The sequence below is a fragment of the Amphiura filiformis genome, chromosome 11 (assembly GCF_039555335.1).
Source record: "Amphiura filiformis chromosome 11, Afil_fr2py, whole genome shotgun sequence".
In the NCBI taxonomy this organism is placed as follows: Eukaryota; Metazoa; Echinodermata; class Ophiuroidea; order Amphilepidida; family Amphiuridae; genus Amphiura; species Amphiura filiformis.
The window spans coordinates 40,803,698-40,827,745 of NC_092638.1; the positions used below are offsets into that span (position 1 = coordinate 40,803,698).

Consider the following 24,048-nt stretch of genomic DNA (forward strand, 5'->3'; position numbering starts at 1 on the left):
AATTCTCTGTCGCAATTCTTGTACAAATCTGTCTCTAATTTCATAACTTACTCTTCAAATTTGAACCAAAATATCTAGATATGGTAAAGGTTTTACTTAGTGGCTTTCACCAACTGTTTTCCCTAAAGGTAAAAAAAACGGGGATATTAAAATAAAAACAAATAGCCTTAGTCAGCAAATTTTCTAATATGCCAAGAAATATTTGAAAAAAAATATTGTTATATTTTGCACACAATCATGCAGGGAGCTCAAACAGTTATACATGCTTAAGATCACAACATCCTAATTTAATTCTTGTACTGTGTTGAGTCATTTCTTAACGTGGCAACATTTCATTGAATATCAAATGCCTCCCCCATCCCTCCATTAAGTTGGGAAATTAAGTCACATTTAATATTTACCATCATCAAAATATCGCCTGCATTTTCAAGTTTGGGAAAGACAGTTAAGTAATGACCATTGACCAAACATTAGTTAAGGAGGAACATGTTGGTGGATGGAGCAAGTTTTGTGAAGGCTAACTTTAGTTGTGTTGACAGAATTTTTTGAACAGAACACAGTGTTGGAAAAGCTAACCCCCAGCTTGTTCACCCCCTCCCCATCTTGGTGGATGGAACTAGTTTTGGAAAGTCATCTTTATAGTTGTGTGACAATATTAGTAGAGAGCCTGTGATTTTCAAACATACTTAACATCATACACCTATGCATCTATTTATAATCCCATCACATGAGTGATTTTGAATAGATGAACAGACATATGATACGTAGGCCTACGTTTTGAAATCACAAGCTCTCACAACAAAACACAATATTGTAGATCCCCCTTCGCCCTTCCATGTTGGTGGACTGAGTAGTAAGTTTTGGAAAAACCATCTTTAGAACTTTGTGTGGACTGTATTATCACCAACTGAACTATATAGGAACAAGCTGTGATCCCCTCCTGCTAAGCTACCATTAAGAACATGCATACAACCATGCAAATGAAAGTATAAATTGTATAAATTGAAGCTTGCATGTAACCACATACAAATATTCATTAAAACCGACAAATCTTAGCACGTGCCATGATTCAATTCACACTATTATTGTTATGTTGAAGTGAATATGAATGAACAAACATCATGATTCAGTGCTGACCATAATGTGGTAAAACCTTAATAAATCATGCACAAATGCTTATTCAAGATTAGCTTAGATTAATTTAACAAGACTAAATGAATTGTACATGATTTGATAGCAAGTGTTGTCATCAGCATGTGCAACAACATTAATTACACATGTAACTATAAATGAATAATTTGCAAGTAAAATATAAAGATCATAATGGCTTTTAATTGCGTGTTTATTGAAGAGTGCATGCAGGATGAAGATCGCGTTTTGGCGGAAATGGTGCGACTTATTTTCATCATATATATCTGTATGGAATAAACTGATAGATCTTGACTTCATAATGATTGCTTTCACTTTGGCCATTTACAAGATTTGTTATCACATTCTCGCATGTATTGGGGTGTGGGGTGATATAGGGATTTGTGCGGCCAGAGAAGATATCTTACCATTCCCACAATCCTTTGCAACATGATGTATCACTTATTTTATCAATGACACTCCTATTGCTTTGTTCCCTTTGTTTTCATTTTGAGAATAGGTTGGCTAAACATAGATCGATAGTCAAGAAGTAAACATATTTTGCAAGATCTGGATGAGTTATGTTCATTGAGGTACATTTCGACCCATATATTGCACTAGATTTCAGTACAGGAAATGAAAATGGGAGAAATGCATTATGGGAAGTGTAAGATATTGTCTCTAATGTGTGGTGGTTAAAGGAGTATTTCGTGATCCTAGCATCCTCTTTTTATGACATTTTTCAGTAGATATCCACGAAAAAAGCTTATTTCCAAAATTTCAGTTGATTCCGATTTTGCGTTTGCGAGTTATGCATGATTATGTGTATTACACTGCTCCATAGACAATGTGTTGTAATTTCGTTCTGGTGCACCAGAACGAAATTCAAATTTGGCGATATTTTTGCTAAACGAATTAATCTGCAAGAAATATTTGGTACATAAACATTATGTAGCCAGAGGTATCCAGTGGTGTAAAAATCTCAACTTTTTTGGGAAAAGTGGGGGATGAGGCTGTGGATCATGAAATGCCCCTTTAAGGTGGAATCCCCCCGGTTGTGGTAAAAAAAAAGAACTTTACAAATTGGAATTAAGGAAAGAAATACCTTTCTTTTGCTTTTTGTTTGGCAACAATCGGAGCTTCCATTCAAAAGTTATATTCAAAAATGTAACTTCGTGAGGCAATTTTTTAAAAATTAATTCTTATGTATTTTATTGTTTTCTCAAGCTGCGATATTTAACGTTTTTCCATTTAAAATTCATATCTCAAAAATAATCAAGATTTTGACCTCAAATCTTCATTATTATTTGTGATAATTCAAGTGTGTCTTTTCCAAATCAAAATTAAAGTAAAACAATGTTTCTAAAATATAAAAAATCCTAAAAACAGTGTTTCTAGACTAAAATTCACTAAATTGCTGATATCTCGAAAACTTTTTTTCTCAAACGCATGTCCACACGGAACACAATATCTCAAAAAGTATTTGAGGTATGGACTTCAAATTTGAACTGAGTGTTGCTGATATGCAGTGCTATAAATTAGACTAAAAGTTTTTAATTCCAAGCTTGGGAACTATGTTGTTGCTATGGCAACATCAAAATAGCATACAACAATAATTATTAAATTTTGAATTTGACCTTTGACCTCCCCAAGACATCACATGATTATCATAATTCTAGTTCAGATTCGAGTCCTGCCTATGAAGAACACATTCCCAAAATTTCATTTCTATTGCAAAAATACTTTTTGAGATATCATGTACCAAAGGCCTCTACCTTTGAAATTCACGAAATCCAATATGGCGGCCGTTACCATGGCAACGGGTGATATGACCAACAATCTGAGTATTGGATTTGAAGGTATACATTCAAGGTATACATGCCACCTAGTTATGGGAAGTTTCATTCACTAAGTTTACCTATACAAGCTTTTTAATCCAGATCACCCAAACCGGGGGGATTCCACCTTAAGGGCTATCTAGCAATTTTGAAGACCCACATTTGGGATAATTCTTCAGTTCTTTAGCCTCACTTTGAGTGAAACTTCCAAAAATTGCAGCTCTTTAACTTCCAAAATTTTGATCTTCTTACCTCCACAGCCTATAATTTGGCCCAATTTTAACTAGCCCCAAAAAATATTTTGACAATTGACATTGCAGCTCAAAGCCTGTATTTTGCCAGAAAAACAGTTCTGAGGTCCTGAAGTTTGGCACTCTGTGTCGCATACCCCACCAGGCTTATACTTGTTCCAAAAGTACCAAATCAGAACTTGATAAGTTTCACAAGTCACTGATACTGAATACAAAATTTTGAATATATGTAAATTATTATTGTAATGTGTACAGTGTAGGAATCCAGAGGGAGGGAGGAGGAAAAGAACACAAACAAGTCACCAACTACTTCATGAAAAAACTGAGTTAACTAGAGAATGATAAATGCTCATAATAATACTCAAAATGTAATTTTTTGTGGTCATGATGGAGTTGGATTTTGTTGATTTTTTTTTAATGTGTGCTTGTAAAATGAGCAGTTTTTTGGCAAAATTGAGCGAAGTGAATGGAAAGAAGTGACAAATAAAGAAACTGAGAGACAGCAGCACAAACCATGAGCACAGATAAGGAAATGGGAGGCAATGAGACTGAAGAAAGAAATCTGAGGGAGAAGAGAGATGAGGGAAAGCAATATATCAGGCTGTGACACATGAATCACATAACAATTACATGTACACAATGATACCTGGCCTCCAGCAGTGGAAGTTACTATATTGCGGATTAGTGGCGTAAATACGGGGATGGCAAATATTCGGGGGCAAGGATTTCTGCTGATCTAGTTGAGCGAAAGCTGTAATGTCTTCCCTGTCCCAAGAGAATAAATACATCGCTAGTAGAAGCATATGACATTGCAAACAATCAAGTTTTCGGCCACCACATCGCACCACACCACAACAATGAATGAATGAATGTATGAATGAATGAATGAATGAATGAATGAATGAATGAATGAAATGAACAGCTAATGACATTTTAAAGTAAATCAAGCATTAAAAATGCCAAATGTATAAAATTTATATGTATTGGTATTTTTTGATATTTCCAGTATTTTCCAACTTTGCCAACCAAGAGCACATCATAGCAATTGACAAATTTAAAACAATTAAGGGCATAATCGTTGATCCGCATGGATTAATATAAAATACTCAATATTTGTAATTTCAGCTTAAAAATGAAAAGTAAGGCTGATTCCCTGTTGTTGTTGTTGTTGTTTGTTTTTTCGAAAAATTAAGAAACCAACAAAATTTGCTAGAAAATATGAAGCTCCAGTCAAATATTTGTTTAAAGTTTGAAGTGTTTCTACATGTGTAGAGATCTCCAAAATTGACTAACATGTAAAATTTGATACTATTATCTAATACATTAGGTTCTTTTTTGGTCTTTTCATTTGTAGAATACAGAGTACTGTAAAAGTATAAAATTTCGCCCTACATTTATTTTTGAGCTTTTTTCGTTCCAAGCTTCTAACACAAAAATAATCACACACAAATATATTCCTTTTGTGTTTAGGTCAATGTAAGGGAACTTAGAATTGTGAATTTAATAACAAGGGAAACAGTCAAAAATTGGCAAAGCACAGACAGTTACTTTTAGACTTTAAAAAAATGTAAGACTTTATAGAATGTTTTAGGAAATTTTATACAGATAAATGAACTTGTGTATTAGAGAACATTAGAACAAGAATCACTTTTTTGTAGTACTCTAGGGAGCTTATTCCTCAGAATCTCACATTTTCAAAAAAAGCCTCCTTGTTTTCCTCAAGCACTAGACTGAAAACTACTAACAATGCTAATTTTGCATTGAAGGAAACAAACACCTAGATCTCCCCCTAGCCATTCCCTCATCAATTCATAAAAATCCTCTGGACAAGAACAAAAATAAGTAATTTTATGTTACCATATAAAATACAATAAAAGCCTTCTCTTTGATGCTGTTTTTAAAATGGCAAGATTTATAAAAAAAATACTTCAAAAGTATAAATATTTCTGCTCCAATTGATATTTAAATAATAGATCAACCTTGGCAGGAAAACCAGACATTATTTTTGGGTGCAAATCAGACATTTATTATAATACCATACAGACATTTGTTCACGTCGATTTCCATATCTGACGTGCAATCGTGACTGGCCTAAAAACACTGATCTATGATACGATAGCACGGAACAAAAAAAAAGCTGGGAGCGAGGCTGGGTCGATTTGACAGTCACTGATGATCAATGATCGTTCACGCATACTCCAAATTGACAAAAAAGGGGCTTTAATTGCCCAACAATTATTCCTGTGTCAGTCACTATTATTTCAGCTTGATAAATTGGCAGACAGTAGTGTTAACTTCAAAATGTCATGATATTAGGTGTATGTCATGGTGTGTGATAGTAATTTTTTTTCTTTAAACAGGGATTCCTGTTTTTTGTTGCCCAAATTTATTAGTTTTTATTTATTTATAGCCATTTTTCTCCTTTTCTCCCATTTAATTGTATTCTCATATCTGGCTCACTTTGGAACAAAAGTTACTATGTTTATTTATAGCTTTATATTGATTTTTCTTTTGATTCAATTTTGTGTTATATAAAAGAGTAGCTAATGGATACCAAAACATTTTGATCACCAAAAATGCTTGAAAAATGCTCAATTTTGTTATAAACAAAGCACAATTTTCACTCAAATTTCAATAACTTGATTAAAGTTGGGCAATATGCAAAATGGGTTCCAAAATATTAATAATCGGATGTTTTGTTGTCAAAACAAATTGGTTCATAAATTGAGATTTTCTCCAAAACTGAGCATTTTTACCAAATTTGACATCGCAAATGGATTTGTTTGCCATTCTAAATATGTATAATTTACATACTTTAGACCAGCAATCAATTACATATGAGGGACTCAAAGTTTCCATAATTCCAAAAGACTAACCTTTTTTTCAATAAAACTTGTTCAATTTAATCATTTGCAGCAGAAAACAGTGTAATTTTGACAATAAATATTAGAAAACACATTTGTTTTTTGGCCTTAGGCCCTGTCTAAGCTATATTGTGCCAAGGATAATTTGAAAGGATGAAAAGATTATCATAAAACAATAATGAAGTGAAAGAAATCTAATAATCTGAAATTATGTTCATAATTTCTTCTATTCCTGCCATTCAAGGCTGCAATCTGTCAAAGACTAGAATTACAATCATAAAAGATGAATGAAAATAAGATTTTAATTGGCAAAAGAAGAATCCAACTATGCCTATAGAAACCTATTGTGAACGTGATTGTCGTCATCATTATGAAGGTTGAGTGCAAGATAAATGAATTTTGATTGCGACCTTTGCGAACAACCGATTATAAACAATTTGAGTTCAGATTCAAAATGTGATATATATAAAGGCTGCCTTGCGTTTATTTTCAACTAATATTTTTATTTTGCATTCAAAAGATACCTTTGGGATGGATAATTAGGGAGAGCACTAAATAAAAATGATGTCCAATCAAAGGAAATGTGTGTGTAAGGCGTCATCAAATTATTATTTTTGGCTTTCATCTGGAAGGGCAGGAATTTTTTTTTCAATGCAAAATTGGCATTGCTGGGAGTTGCAGTCCTTTTTTAGACATATTCTTGGAAAACGATGAGGTACTTTTATTTGAAGCTTCTGAGGGGTAGAAAACTACAAAAACTTTTAAAATGTATGTTACTAAATGAACTTTTATGATCATAATGAAGTATTGGAGCTTTAAAATCATGAGTTATACAAATTATGCTTTCTATATATATGTGATGCGATCAAGCAAAATCAGACGGAACTCGGAATTATTCAATTTTCAGTTTCATATAGGTAAGTAAAAAGCAGTTACAAAGCTGCATTTTGCAGAAAATACCATTGAAATTGAACAACCAGTCCCAAAGATATGAGCAATTAAAGAGTTTCCAAAACAAAAGGAAACAAATCTATATCTCCAAATCAATATTTCCGAGTTCCGACTGATTTTGCTTGATCGCATCACATATTAGAAATTGAAAAAAATACACCAACTCCAGAAATGATGCAGCAGTGATGAGAACCAACAAAATTATTTTATAAATAAAATACCAAAATATAACAAAACTTTCCTATAACAATATTGATTAACCCCATTGGCACTTCTGCTGAATTCGGAGCCAAGAACAATTTTGATTGGTTACAAAAAGGGCTATATCATGTATTGAACCAATCAGTGATATGGTAAGAATAGCCAGTAGGGCTGAAAGGGATTAAGCTTAAAATTGTTTAAGAGACGTAAAACCTCTGTTTTGATTGGTTACTCAGTCAGATGCTTACAGCATGTAATTAACCAATCAGGGGCACTGTAAGAAAAGCGGTGTTAAAATACCACAAGGCAGCACAAGGAGTTAATCACATTTTGCATCTATTATGTTCAATTCATTTTACCAGAATGACAATCAGATCATACATGTCATTTTGATGATTTCAATTGATTAAATCAATGCATGTACCGACTTGTCCTCTGTGTTTGGCAAACGATCCTTTTGTTATCTACTATTTTTTTAGTCTTTTTCTGTCATTTATTTTAAATTTCCACTCATCAATTTATGAGATATTTTCTTTTTGTATGAAGTGGATGATAAAGCCAGATGAATAATTTGATTGAAAGCATGAGTGCAAGCATTAATCTTTAGTCCACATGGTAAAGGTAGCTTCCGGTTGTTTGCTCTTTTGATGGTTTCTTGGGCCTTCTTGAGCTGTTTAAAACTTTCTGGAAAAGTAAAATATGGTGTTAATAATTTAAGCCATTGTTTTATGGTTTTGGAAGTTAAATATCAAATGGAACTAAAGATATTTCAAGTAATTCTTGGTCCTGGCTGAACACTTTGCAAGCTTGAATTTTGACCAACTTTGAGAAATTTTCACCAAAATGGTTGAAAAATGATCAATTTTGTAAAAAAAAAAAATCATAAAAAAGTTTGATTTTCACCCAAATGTTTATATCTAGTTTATAAAAATTAATTTAAAAATGTTACTCAAGAATTTTTGTGGGGCAAAAAAAACACGTTTTTGGGTGGTTTTCTCTCATTTTTGTGAAAAATCTTTAAATTTGTACAATGTTGCATTGTAATGTCTGTGGCTGAACACATAGTTTTCAAGAGCTAGCTGCTAGCCTCTTGTGGATTCATCATTTTTTCATGAGCTAACAATAAACACCATTTTTTTACAAAATCGATGAGATAAAAAAAAGCTGGAAAGAGAATTGCGGGGTAAATCTCTTATGTCTTGTGGGGACAAAACAGGGAAGCAGTCAGCTCAGGTATTGCTGCAGCTACTATAGGGCTATCTGCATGAATCTTTTTAAATCAAATTGATCTGGATTACCAGAATCTGCACCAAGGATATGGGGATTTTAACATCAGTAAAGCTTAGGTATTTGGCTAAAGAAGAGGATGGTGAAAGCAACATTTTATAATATAAAAAATATCAATGTAGCATCATTAGGTGAAGCCCAAACTCACTCTCTCACTCTATCCCATAGCTGGCAGGCCATTGAGGCAACGTGATGGTATTGGCGATTCACAGTTGCCACTTTTCCCAGTTTCCTGCTGTTCTCAATAGATGTTCCAATATCATTAATCATTTCTGTCCACACCTTGATGTTGTCTATCAATAATGTGACTTGTCTACCCCTATTACATGTAGGTGTTCGACTATGGTGCGAGAGGTTGCGGTTCGAACCCTGGTGGTGCCTAAATGCGATCTCATGAAAAATTGAGTTGGCTTGAAATTCCCCTGGACAAGGAACTTACTGCTAATTGTCTCGTTGTAACCCGTACGAAACTCGGGAAGCTGATCCTGGTTGCGATGGTTATTTGTGAAATGTCTAAGGTGTACGCTCTTATACTATAGCAGCGAAGTCCCTGAATTGTTGTTAAATGGTTTATGGAATGATGTGGGACCATAGTGGTCAGCGACAACCTGTAAAGTGTGCTGAGGCTTGTGGATCAACATCTAGGTGTTGTGCCTGTGCATAGCGCACTATAAATACTGCGCTTTTTTTTTCTAGAAGAGGGGCAGCCAAACAACCCATCTCATGTAATTCTCAAGTTAGTGTATCCAGCAGGATTGCCAATACCAACAAGGCACCTCAAAAAGCAGACACATAATGTACACCATTGTCAGACCCATATACCGGGACCCATACAAACCAACATAATTTAGTGTTGTAGAAATACTATACTTGTCTAGTTTAACATGGATCAGCCCATATTGATCTGGATTCATTAGTGCTGCACAGATAGCCCTACTGTTCTATCTTACCATGAGTGGATTTTAATACTTTACACATGGCTGTATAGGTTTAACCATACAAACATGGGCAAATTTGGAAAATTTCCACTGAAATTTAAAGGTTCATCAAAAGAATCACTCAATTATATACTAGGCATGTTTGTACTCATGTTGATGTATTTTTCATGTACATTCCGAAAATGGTTGTATAAATGTAAAATTTTGACTTTGTTAAACATTCTGTGTAAAAATTTTAAATTTTGTGGAAAAAATTGACTGGACTGCATGTCAGTGCAGTACTGGGTTAAGAACAGATTGCCTCCGCTTCAGGTAGCTGTCAATCATAGGGAGATTATGAGATAAAACTCTTTGGGGAGAAAACGGCAAATTCATAATTTATCTATCCTGTTACAATATGAATGACTTGTATCTGATGTACTCAAAGCTAAATGATCGTTTATTTTCAAGATAATGCTTGCTACGTACATAGATTTAATTTTAAAGAGTAATTTATGTTCAAAATTTACGTGGTACTGGTGTTTCATATGGCTGTTATATTTTCCTATTACGGTAAATGGAAACTTGTGATACTGATTTCTAGCTGTCTCTTGTTTTGTAGTGTATAAACAAACCCATAAACAACTTTAATCTACAGGGTTATTGTCCCTAATGTTACAGAATCATCAACATAGTTTCATAACAAAACATGGCTACTGTTTGTCCTAATAAATAGCGATATGATGTCTTCAGTAGACAATGTATTCATAGCAGTTTGTAGACTTCAATACATAGACTCTGATAGTGTTGTTAGTACAGGTTGTTATCTTCAGTAGATAGCACAGTGTAAGTGCATCATTTTACTTTAAGCAAATAGTTGCTGTCTCCATATTAGGCTAGCATTGTGTATATTTTTAATATCATTGTGTACGGTAATTCAATTGTGCAGTGCTGAGAATCTACATAGCACTTTGCTAAAGTAAATAGCACTGTGACAGAATAATGACATAATACAGAGAGGGATAGCTTACTACATATCACATGTTAGTATCATATATGTTCTTCAAAATGTCCATGCAGTACTAGTACATGTAGCACTTTGCTATGCTATCTTCAGTAGCTAGTATCCCAGTGGTTGATGATTTTTTTTGTGCCCATTTGTGGACCTTGTTGCTATGTGTGCCTGCATGTCATATTATTACCAGAATGTTTCTTTTGTTGTAAAAAAAAAAAGCGCAGTGATTTAAATTATAGTGCGCTACGCTGAGGCACAACGCCTAGACGTTGATCCACAAGCCTCAGCACACTTTTACAGGTTGTGCTGACATGAACTCCATTTTTGTCTCGCCTGATAAGGCAGGAGACTATATAATCACTTTTCCGTGCGTATGTGTAGTGGGGGTGTGGGGGTGTGTGTGTATGTGACAAATTTGGTTAAAGTTTTGGTTAAAGTTTGCTTTCCGCCTATTTTCTCGGAGACTATGAGTCGCATACGTTCCTCAAACTTGGTGGGTGGGTGCATCTTGACCCGAGACAGAACCGGTTTGTATTGGTTAGTGGGTCAAGGTCACTGAGGTCATCTAGGGGTCATCTGAGGTCAAATTAGTAAAAACTGTCGTATGGGCATGAAACTTGGTGGGTCCAGTCAACATTTAAAGCCAAATTTTTGGAAGGTCATTTCGAGGTCACCAGAGGTCATCTGAGGTCAAATTAGTAAAACTGTCGGATGGGCATGAAACTTGGTGGGTACAGTCAACATTTAAAGCCAAATTCTTGGAGAGTGATTTCGAGGTCACCAGAGGTCATCTGAGGTCAAATTAGTAAAAACTGTCGCATGGGCATGAAACTTGGTGGGTACAGTCAACATTTAAAGCCAAATTTTTGCAAGGTCATTTTGAGGTCACCAGAGGTCATTTGAGGTCAAATTAGTAAAAACTGTTGTATGGGCATGAAACTTGGTGGGTGCAGTCAACATTTAAAGCCAAATTTTTGGAAGGTCATTTCGAGGTCACCAGAGGTCATCTGAGGTCAAATTAGTAAAAACTGTCGGATGGGCATGAAACTTGGTGGGTACAGTCAACATTTAAAGCCAAATTTTTGGAAGGTCATTTCGAGGTCACCAGAGGTCATCTGAGGTCAAATTAGTAAAAACTGTCGCATGGGCATGAAACTTGGTGGGTACAGTCAACATTTAAAGCCAAATTTTTGGAAGGTCATTTTGAGGTCACCAGAGGTCATTTGAGGTCAAATTAGTAAAAACTGTTGTATGGGCATGAAACTTGGTGGGTGCAGTCAACATTTAAAGCCAAATTTTTGGAAGGTCATTTCAAGGTCACCAAGGGTCACCTGAGGTCAAATTAGTAAAACTGTCGGATGGGCATGAAACTTGGTGGGTACAGTCAACATTTAAAGCCAAATTCTTGGAAGGTCATTTCGAGGTCACCAGGGGTCATTTGAGGTCAAATTAGTAAAAACAGTTGTATGGGCAGAAAACTTGGTGGGTACAGTCACCATTTTAAGCCAAATTTTTGGAAGGTCATTTCGAGGTCACCAGGGGTCATCTGAGGTCAAATGAGTAACAACTGTCAGGTGGGCATGAAACCTGGTGGGTACAGTCAACATTTAGAGCCAAATTTTTGGAAGGTCATTTCAGGGTCACCAGGGGTCATCTGAGGTCAAATTAGTAAAAACTGTTGCATGGGCATGACTCTTGGTGGGTACAGTCACCATCAGCCAGATAATCATGCCTAGCCGATAACCACCAAATTCATTTACCTCTACCAAAAGTAATTGCAAATGCAGGCGGTCGCAAAAGCAGGCGAGACTCGTGGTTCGAGAACCGCCTTGTTTATTGTTGTTGTTGTACACTCTGACAGTGTGCTTTTATGCCAACCAATGCACCCCATATTGAAGACATGACCATAATCTCCCACAGAGGGGTATAGATTTCAATTGGAGTCACCCATTCTGGTTGTATGCGTGCATATGGCATAAAATGTGCCTGCATGTTCCATCACTGAAATTGTTTAGCTGTAGTTTTTTTTTATTATTACTATTTTTATTATTTTTTATTATTGTTGTTGTTGTTGTTGTTGTTGTTGTTGTTGTTGTTGTTGTTGTTGTTGTTGTTGTTGTTGTTGTTGTTGACCAAAGTATAATTTAAGCTGCACTGAGCTCGCTGGTGTCTACGCAGGTTCTCTGGATCATTTCGGCTGATGGAGTTCATGTCAGCACTGGAATATGCTCTGAGGGAGTGGGATGGTTAGGATCCCTTAAAACTGGTTCAAACCACCAGAGTCTGGTCCCAAGTCCAGAGACCTCAGAGAATGTGTTGATGCCTACCTAAGACAAGGAGATATGCAGCTCAAGAAATACTTCCCGAGCCACCTTCAAAGAGGCATTATAATGGAGTGCTCCTCTGTATTAGGGTGAAATAAGGCTCTGAAGGTGACTGCGCTGGTGCTCTATCAATGAATTACTTCTCTGTAATCTTTATCAAGTGTACTTCAATTCTTGCCACAGATTTTTAACAAACCATTTAGTCATGATATATGTACATTAAAGCATCATTTCATGATTCTAAAATCCACTTTTTATGTTATATTTCCATAGATATTCACAAGAAAATGTTATTTCCAAAATGCCAGTTGATACCGATTTTGCGTAACTTGCGAGTTATGCATGATTATGTGTATTACATCTAGGCTCCATAGGCCACTGTGTTGTAATTTTGTTCTGTTAACAGAACACAAGGCCTTAAAAAAATTGTTTGATTGGCGTAACCCGACCTACCCTAAAATTAGGCCCGACCCTAGACTTTTTTTCTTCTTTTTTTTTCTTAAAAATAAATATATATATATAAAAAAAAGGAAATAAAAAATTTAATTTAAAACAAAAAGAAGAAAAAAAGATCCAAGGCTTTTATCAAATACAATTTGCAGCTTGAAAAGTTGCATTGGTAACTTTTTATCATAAAGAAGTACTAAAAAAAATTAAACAATTTTTTGCACACAAACATTATGTAGGCAGAGGTTTCCAATAGTATAAAAATCTCAACTTTTTTTATAAAAGTGGGGGATGAGGCTATGGACCACAAAATGCCCTTTTAAGACAAAAATTTGATAACCCTGATTCATTTTGGCATAGACAAGTAGACTGATTTCAACAAACCATAATTGTCTACCAAGTCAGGAAGTTTGAGGGTATAAAACAGTAGCCTAAGGGTCCGCCGTAAACACATCTCTCATGATTAAGCTTTAAACCTATGAATAACTACTTCGCGCAGTGAAAAAAAAAGCCTCCAAATGAAATCATATGTACAATTACATTGCAGCTTGTTGTGTTGTTCTCAAGTAAGCAAGCAATTTCCTTCCCATGCGATACTTGACTGCCACATAGATGAGAATATAAAGCTTCACCTATCAGTAGTGCGATCAGGGGAAAGCCCACTACACTAGCTCCAAGCTTTCCCTCCCCTAGGAACCTTAAGACGTACAATCCTATTGAAATCCTCATGTTATATTCATCACAAGATAACTTGGTTTAGGGGGAAGTGAGTGAAACAGGGAAAAAGTCAGAAAGGAATTGAAAGTTGTTATCTTTTGCTGTGAGATAAAGGAGGGACCATGCTATCACTAATCTGTTACATCTATCTCAATTTGTCAACTTATCCAGCCAGGAATAATGTGAACTTTTTCTATTACAAGTGGATAGAGAATGGTGATGATGAAGATGATGATGGGGGTTGAATTGGAGATTGAAGAAGATTTGGGATGGTTTTGACAGGGTATTACAGGTAGAGTGAAGTGCTCCAACTTGCTAGGTTATTAGTGTGCTCAGCTAATTGGTTCAAGGTTCAGTAGTCTTTCTTAGTCATACTGTAATGCAATGATGCTGAAGGGTTGGTTTTAACCCTGGAATTATGGAAACTTTTGGGCCTCATAACTGCTAAATTCTTGGTCTAAAGTATATAAAAATATATTTAGAATGGCAAAGACTTGATGAATCCATCTGTGCATACGGTCAAATTTGGGCAGAAATGCTCAGTTTTGGAGAAAAAAAAATTAAAAAACAAACAAAAAAAACAAGTAAAAAAAAAAAGTTTTGGTTAATTTTCAAAAATTAGATATATATAAATATCTAGGACTTCTTTTTTTTTTAATTTTGACCAACTTTCAAAAATTTTCACCAAAAATGGTTGAAAAATGCTAAACTTTGCTAAAAAAATCATTAAAAAAGCCTGATTTTCTCCCAAATTACACATATTTTTGGTGAAGTTAATTATTTACAAAAACAGGTCCTTGATTTACTCAAGAATTTTTTTTGTTACTTTTACCGAAAAAATTTGGATAAAAAAAAATTATTTTAAAAACAATTTAGCAGTTATGAGGCCCAAAAGTTTCCATAATTCCAGGGTTAAGACCACCCTTAAACAGAAAGGAACTTAACCCTAGGCAGTAGGCACAAAAAATCTTACAACATTTCAATTCCATGTACAGGTTATATCAAAATGATTGTTCATTTCATTTCATTTGGAATGCAAATTATACCAATTGAAATGGTACTTAAAATACTACTCGATCTGTTGATTTTATTGGAATTTACTGTAACATTTTGTACTTTGAGTGTAGGATAGTGATACGGCTAATTTCACTCACCGCGCAAAATAATTTGTTCACTGCTTGCAAGGTTTATTAAACATGAATGCTTCCACTGTTCAAAGCAATAGAGTTGAGCGACTATCACTTTTTTTTCCTTGTCGACTAGTCAGCAGCAAATAGCCATGACTATGACTATAGTCGCGACTATCTGTGGTCAGAATTGGACCAAAAAATCGGTGAAAGTTTGGTGCAAATTTACAATAACAAGTCATCAAGACCAATTTAAAGATGATTTATGGACTTTATGATTACTTGTTTGTATAGTGTTACTATTGGTAAGACAATGACTACCGTTTTTATCACATTTTCGCCAGCCCATTCGGGGCTGGTACCTGTTCAGGTTTGGGGTCAGTTTACTCAAGAGATTATATTTTAGTGGTATTGGAATGATTTTTTTTTTTTACTTTTTGTGGTTAAATTTTTTTTTAAATATTTTAATTCGATTTGTTAGGAAAAGTAAGTATGTTTTGCCGTTTCAAAAAAAAAAAACGAGTGAGTATTACCAAAGTTATGTTTGAACTAATTAATTATGACTTTAAAAGTTTAAAGGCCTAAATGTAACAATAATAGTTAATATATATAGCATCATATGGTCAGCAGAAGAAAATCTGACATCACCTATGATGTCATATCAGTGTCCTTGACCGGGGGTCCTTACTCCTTGACCACTGAACAGCGTGATATCATGTTGATAACAGATCTATAGAATCAAAATCTTCATCATATCCCGGATCATATCACAGATTCTCAACAATCTGTGATCATATGGACCATATTGATGTGAAAGTAGTTATCTATCATATCCTGTGTCGTTTTATGGATAAAAATGACTCAAAATGTTATTGATGAAATGGTTGCTATCATAAACATCAGTTTTGTCTTTTCAACGGAAAAATCCGATGCAAAATAAAGTTTTTAGGGCCTAGCTATAATATGGGCATAATTTATGCATATAGTATTGAACAATGTACCCCATTTGACATGCACTTATAGATAAATAAATTGTCTTACTTTATTAATTTAATAACTTCTTTATTATAAATAAAATGACACATAACTATTTGATTCATAAAATTACATTCAACAAAATGATTGAAGAGAAAACACACAAGGCACTAGGCAGACTGTTATAGAATGGAGTATGTAAGATGCTATGTCCATAACTTCGCAGGAGTTTCCGACTAGCAATCAACATGATCAGCACATTCAGAAAAAACACAGTTTAAGAGTGAAGATTGTAGTGAGTAACCAGTCCTTTATAAATGTGCTGGCCACTATCTATTATAATATAGTAGGCTTAAACTATACATTGCTAATTAATTAAGTTATTTTAAAATAAAATGTACATGTAAGTTAACTCAAACCGGCAGTGTATATATCGAAAGCAGTGAAATCGGACATTCCTAAGCGAAGATATTGAGTTCGTAAGTTCTGGTATTACAAAATTGGAAATTGAGATATCGTGGGTAAAAAGCTGAAAAGACAAAAACCAACGACAACAACAACAACAACAACAAAAAACAAACAGACCAGAACAATTTGGAGTACATGTAATGAATTAAAAGAGTTGACATGAGATTAGGAATTAATGTTTTCTGCTGTTTCAGTGTGCATGTTCTCATCGTTGATGGTTTGGTGGACTGTCATGTAGATGTAAGCGTGATCCTAAAAATGCCTTTCACATTGACCAAAACTAATTACAAGACCTCTTCTACATTGAGGCTGGCTTTCCTTTTAAAGGGAATTTTTATCACAGTTATATGCAAATATTTGGTTGGTTTTGGTGCAGATATCTGGCGCTTTTAACATGATTTTGTAATATTTAAATATAGTTGCGTTTGACGACTTTTGGTTTTCAATAGTTGTAGTCGCGACTACCAGTAGGCATATCACCTCAAAAATAATCGCAGCAGAAACACGTTATTTAATGTTCCTACATTATTGAGCTTTATTAAAGCATCAAAAATCAAAAAACAGAATTGAAATCGGTCAATGCATTGTGATGTAGCGTCAATTTAAAGATGCTCGTAGATGGAATGAAATCCTGCCACAAATGGCTGTAATGACAAAATTGGCACATTTCGAGATTTTGAAGGTATATTTGGACGCTTGCTTGAAAAAGCAGCGTTAATTTAAATATCACATGTTAAATTCCTATCTTTCCTGACTTCGTTACAGAAAACAAAATTTAAAATCTATCATTGAATAATCATAATAAATTAACCAAATATACTATTTTAGCAATTTCGCCAATCTGCAGACAAATTAAATCTCAAAAAATGACTAAGTTCAGCTAATTAATATGCAAAATTGATGCCAATAGAAAACCGTACATGATATAAAGGTGCGGGTTTTTTGCACACATATGTATACAACGTTCTTTCAATTGATAACAAAAAATACACAAAAAGTAATTAATTATGCAAATTAGGTAATTACAGCTAATTATGTATTTATGCTATTATTATGCAAATTAGGCATGAGTAATTTTAGGTTTTTTTCAATATTTAATGAACGTCTGTTCATTCATCATAAATTTTTTAAGTATGATCCTGTTATGAGGTTGAATAAATGAACTGCAGTTAATTATTTAAAAACAATACAAAAAAAAAATAAAAGTTTGACATTTTGACGGTGTCTAGAATATAATTTTCATTTTTACTGTAAACATGGTATGTGTCACCATTACTCAAAGCCAAGTCCGAAAAGTAAAAAGTAAAATTCAGTTGCAATGAGACTTTAAATTAACATTTTGTCATCTGGATTAACATGGAAGGACAATCGGTAAAGTGAACAGCAATTTTACTGTACCGCGTATACAAAAATAGTATGGCCTTGGACACACACAATGGCTTAGAGCTATTGCGGTTTGGAAAATTACTCCCTAAAAAAACATTGATTAATGTTTTGCTTCAACTGGTTTTAGGGAAGTGTTTCATTTGTTGTCGACGGAATTAATTTACATGCTAAGAAAGATTAGTATTTCAGCTAAATGGTGGTAGTTCCTTTACTTCAATAGGCCTATATTTACTGATTTATGAGCGATCTTCAAAAATCCATAAAAACAGGCAGTAGCTCTTAAACAAAACAATTTTTAATTTTGGAGGACCCGATGTTAGCCTCGGAAAGGCTTCACACATCATATATTAAAAATTTAAACAATTTGGATAATGAAGCATATGAAGAAATTCATTTATCGACATGGATGTTTTCTAAAATTGGCCAAATTTGAAGCGCGCCCTTTTCAATTCACTGTTATGCTTGCATGCACAGTGTAGCAGAATTATTGTGCAGCCACTGTGACATACCTACTACCAGTAATAGTCGTGACTAACAACTATTGGCGACTTAGTCGCCCAACTCTACAAAGCAAAATGGTTATTTCTGTATTTTGCAGTCATAATTTTGTCTTAATTGGTTCAAATTATGTACTAAAATATTGGGTTGTAAACATGTTTAAAATCATAATTCATTTGATTAAAAACAAAACTTGCTTTCACACATTTTTAGTCAAATCACATCTTGAATCTGTTAATTGTTGTTATTACTAGGGGATATGCCAACAAGACACTGAGATGTAAGTCTTCCAGAAATTCCTGGAAAATTGACTTTTTTGGAGGGGGTGATACCCTGCAGCCTATTTCCCGGACAATCCCCCTTGCACCCCCGGAATTCGGACATTTCACGAGACAGCTCACCTTAGGCTCGCATGTTTTGCAGGGAGTGGATCGTTACCTCTCTGAAGACAGTTTTGTGATAAAATTGTAAAAAGAAGGCATCTTTAAAAAGCACACAATTTCTTCACAGAATGTGCAATTCTCATAAAGTTAAAATTCTCATTAAACCTAGTTTTCCTAGCAATTTGAATATATTTCAACAAAATTGCCAAGTTAATTAATGCCAAAAAACTTCAGCAACTTGATTAAACAAAATTCACAAAAATTGATAACATTAGGAAAACAATCATTTTGACACAACCTATACAGCAAAAAAAGAAATCAAAACAGGGAATCTGCGTTGGTTGGGCTTGTATAACAAGGTGGGTTTTTTTTCAGTCCCATTTATCAACCAACAAACTTATCATACATGTACACATCTAGAACACAAAACTTGTGACAGCTTTTTTACAATTTTTCTCCATATTTTTTTTTTTTTTTGCTTTTTGCGCTAACCTTTTTCTTTGAACACTCTATAGCAACTTATTTATTTATTCATTTATTTATAATTGAATTTCACTTAATCTGTCAATATATCTTTAATCTCTCAGTTTTATTTGTGACTAGAATGCAGCATTATAAATAATAAGAGTAGCAAAGACAAAATAAAAACTTTCAATCTATAAAAATTGAAAATATAGTTGAAGAGAGAGCTAGATTTAAAGCTAACCGCCTTTCAAAGAGCCCGCTTTTTGCTTATCGCATCACAATTAAAGTTCTCAACTGGGATCACTCGTTTGTGATCAAGCTTGGGGTTTAGCGACATACTTCTGCATCAGCCTCCTCATCATCAATACCACCATCATCAACGTATATATACACCCACGTGGTTTCCGTGGTGACACACAGAGTTCACACAGCTCCAGGGTGATAGAGCTGGCAAGGCATCATCATCACCCAACATCAAAGGCACTTGCCGACCGGCCGACCGACTGGGCAAATTAACTCCATGTCTTCCTTTCAGCATCATTTCAACTCACCCAGCCCCGCCACAATTTGATTTATTCCTCGTTTGGCGCGATATGCGTATGTTTTATTTATAAACAATAATATCATTGGCAATATGGGGAAGATAGATGCACTGGAGGGGCTTTTCTTTTCTTGATGCTTAATTGGTCTTTTGTTTGCTATTTTTGTTTTATTTGAAGTGCGTAATTTCCCGCCCCTTTTCTATCGGGTGAATTGACGATTTGCTTTGAGTTTATTCAGATTATGGTGTTTTGAGTATGCACAGCATGGTGTGGTTATTTGTTCCTCATTCACTTTGATCACGATGCGCAAATTGTACTGATTAACTGTATTAGGCTGACTAGGGATTTGTCACTTACTGTTACTGTTAAAGCGTGAATATCGGCACAAAATACTACAGCCGTTTGCTTTTCGGTTTCTGTGTCGTTCAAAATCTCTTTTATAAAAACTTTAATTTGTTTCCTGTATTTTTAATTGAAACTTGCATGAGCACCAGGAGCAAATCAGACATTTTATTGCTTATTTTAATAATTTGAACTGATTTAAACATGAAATCCAATAGCAGGTATAATTGCCAATAGTTGCTGCTCTAAATTTGGCATGATATTTGTTAGAAAATGGAAAAAGAAATGTTTTTATTGTAAATGGGTCTTACTGAATTAATTTGGAGCTAAATTGTTAAGCTGGCTAGCTATTGCATGACAACCAATGGGCTATTCCAATTGAAATCCATACACCCTTTATGGAAGACATGACATTAATCTTCCACACAGGGAGTGTGAATATCAAATGGGGTTACCTGAATGGGTGACTGCATTTGAAATCTACACCCCCCCCCCCTTGTAGGAGATTAAGGTCATGTCTTTCATAGGGGGTGTATGCATTTTAACTGGAATAGCCCGATAATGCTTTCAGCTGTGAAGGGGCAAACTTTCTATTACACTATATGTAGGGTAGGAGTAGTGTGACATCAGTTCTAGGTTAAGCTTGACTTTGGTGAACTGCCCATGTCATATTTTATTTCGTTACATTTTGCAGTGTTTTTACTTTGTGCTGCTTTTCATTATTTTGATGGCTGGATCAGGGTCAGATTGAATTGGGCCATACAGGGGGAAATTACTTTTGGTCAGTTTTGGTTGAACTAGAGTAGGCTTCAATTGGTGGTTTCAAGAGATATGCTGTCATTTTGCCAGCAAAATGGATTTCAATTTTGACATCCTTAAATGGAAATCAAACCTTGGTGCTTTTCACACCAAAACTTTCACAAGTTCAATTCAAAGAGAAAACTGTATAAAGGCAGACCCTTGCTAAACTCGCAACAGGACGCACACATGCCAGTTATTCAAGGATGCTATAATTTACATAGTATTTCTAGTAATATATATATGAAAATAAAATTTGAGTCCAATTCAGTGTCAGGTTTTTAAATCACAACTTTCAGATTTTTTAATATCAATGTTGGTTTTACATTTTAGGTGTCAAAACTAAATGTCTGTATTATCCCTTTAAAAAGCTGCCAGAAAGGTACGCACTGGGAGTTTCTTGACCAATGTACTTTCATTCTATATTAATATGTGAGTGCCCTTCTCAAGAAAAGACAACAACAACCTTTGGCAAACAATTTTTCACATCACATGTCAATAACATTTTGCCTCATCTATGCTTTTTTTTCTTCTTTCTTTCAGATGACTCGTCTCAAACAGGAATACACAGACAAGATGAGGGGCCTGATGCCTGCCACAGTACAGCAGGTAAATAGCACATGATCCCATCTACTCACGCCAAAGTCATATGTTTTAAACCTGAGCTACCGTAAAACCCCATCTACAAGCATATATAGTGTTTTTATAAAAGCTTAATTAATTCGAAGCAAGCGTTAATATACCAATACAATTGATCGGTCTTAAAATAATACTTGTTTGTATATGCTCCGTAATTTGTTTGCTCAAACCCCATAATGGCGACTGGATTAATGTAGCTTTCATCAGAAGCACACTATATGCTTGTAGACGGGGTTTTACGGTATATGCCTAACAGGTTTCAATAAATAAAACATAAGAGAACATTAATTTTTAAGTACTGTATGCTAAAAGTACTTTAGGATGGAGTCATTTGAAATCACCTTATAATGAAAGACAGAGATAAAAAGACTAGTTTGCGTCTGAAATTCTGACAACTAGATTTCTGCCATTCTGCCGCAACCAATCACGGCATGCCTTTGCCCTGATGTCAAACGTGATTTAGTCTTTTTATCTCTGTCTTTCATTCTAATTTACCTCTAATTTACCTCTAATTTTTACATTATTTATTCAAGATTTTACATCATGAATATTTTACATTTGAAAGAATATATTTTGATTTTCATTGCGTAATTGGAATTGCCAACTCTTTAAATATTGTGTTGAGCCACTTGACTTTTGGGGTGTCTGAGTGATTTCATCAACTGAAATCCTGGTCATTGTTTTCAAGTGCCTATAAAATGGCTTTGCTCCATCATACCTTGCCTGCAACTTGCCTCTGTACTTAACCTGCACAAACTGGCTTATGTTCTTCATCTGACACTACCAGACTTACTGAACAAACTTTCACCCCTTGTGCTGCGACAAATCATTCATTTTTGTTGCTCCCGGTTGTGGAACAACTTACCAGCTGCTTTGCGCCATCACTTCAGATTTTTTGTAAAAGACTTAAAACACACTCATTACACAATGATTCTTTTGTTTCATATTTGTTTGTTTGCTTTTATTTTGTTTGTTATATCAATGTGCTTTTGTTTTTCTTATTACAGGAGCTTGAAAACACAATCACATCACTGAAAACACAGGTGAATATGCTTCAGAAACGAGCTGCCTTATTGGAAGAAGAAGTGGACCTTAATAAAACAAGATTACCGGGTGGATTTAGTTCTACACCAATCCGCACGTGACGGCATGCCTATCATAGACTTGAACATTGCCAAAAGATGAAAAAGACGAGCCAGGTACACCTTGTCGCAAGAAGCAATCATGGTGGATTTAGTTCTACACCAATCTTCATGTGATAGCACGCCTACAGACTTGAACTTTGAGGTAGGAGAATGGTGTGTGACAAGGGAATGGAGCCGGATATACCTTATGACAAGAAGAGAGCAGGGACCCAGGGTGAATTTAGTGCTACACTATTTTGCATGTGACAGCTCATGGACAGGTACCTTGCCTAAAGAGTGGTGTGAATGACATGGAAACATTCTCTGGTATACCTTATGATGATAAGAGGCGAGCAGAAGCTGAAAAAGATGCAATGTTGTATTATAGTGCAGTGCAAATTGCCGAGCATATCACCCATTCAGTTTACTGCAATGTTGAAACTTTCAAAGTGCAGAACCCTCATTAGCTTACATGGGGATGTGCCTTCACAGCCAGTATCAGATTCCTGTAGCAAGCCTGTGACACCATACTACCCATCCAGCATTATGCAGCCTTCATCAGCTTACATTGGGCTATTCCAGCTGAAACCTCTATGGAAGACATGGCCTTAATCTTCCCCACAGGGAGTGTAGATTTCAAGTGGAATCACCCATTCAGGTAACCCCATTTGAAATTCACACTCTCTGTGAGGAAGATTAAGGTCATTCATGTCTTCCAATAGGGCTGGGTGTATGAATTTCAACCAGTGGCGTAGCGTGGGTCATCATATTGGGGGGGCACTGACCATGATTGGGGGCACCGGATCTGATGGGGGCGGCACAAGCCGTTTTTCGGCAATTTTCCTATGGGATTTTTTAAAATTTCAGATTGATTGGGGGCATTTTGAGATCTCACAAAAATAATTATATTGTACCCTTACATTTGGTCAAAGTCCTGTTTTAAACATGTACACAATGTTTGTCAGCATAATACTAATCAGCATCGCAAGATTTTTATAGACCAATTAGCTATTATTAACCATAATATATCAAATTTAAATTACTGTTTTTTTTTTCTTTTCTGACAGTAGGTTAGGTTAGGTCAGGTTTAATACGCCAAACAAACAATTTTTTTGGCCTAAATTTCACTTCAAAAAAAAAGTATATGGTTTTCCGAAAAATGGGCCATATAATGGTTATAATTTGCACTGAACAAACCTTATTGTATTTTTGGACAGAGTAATAATAGAAAAGTGTATCAGCAAATGTGTATGGACAGTTGTTCACCACTTATATTTTTTATTATTTATTTATTTGTTCTCAAAGGTGAGCAATTTCTCCCAAAATATTGTGACATACTGAGTTGAGTTATTTTCATCATC

The 24,048-nt window shown here is 34.9% G+C and overlaps 1 protein-coding gene across 1 annotated transcript in view; it reads left to right on the forward strand.

Annotated features, from left to right (window-relative positions):
• LOC140163683 (centrosomal protein of 112 kDa-like) overlaps positions 1-23,742 on the forward strand; it is a 105,872-nt gene extending 82,130 nt beyond the window's left edge. The window contains 2 exon segments of the mRNA XM_072186998.1: positions 21,468-21,533; positions 22,571-23,742. Of these exon segments, the coding sequence (XP_072043099.1) occupies positions 21,468-21,533; positions 22,571-22,708 (204 nt within the window). The 3' untranslated portion in view covers positions 22,709-23,742.
• Positions 23,743-24,048: the final 306 nt, after the last annotated feature.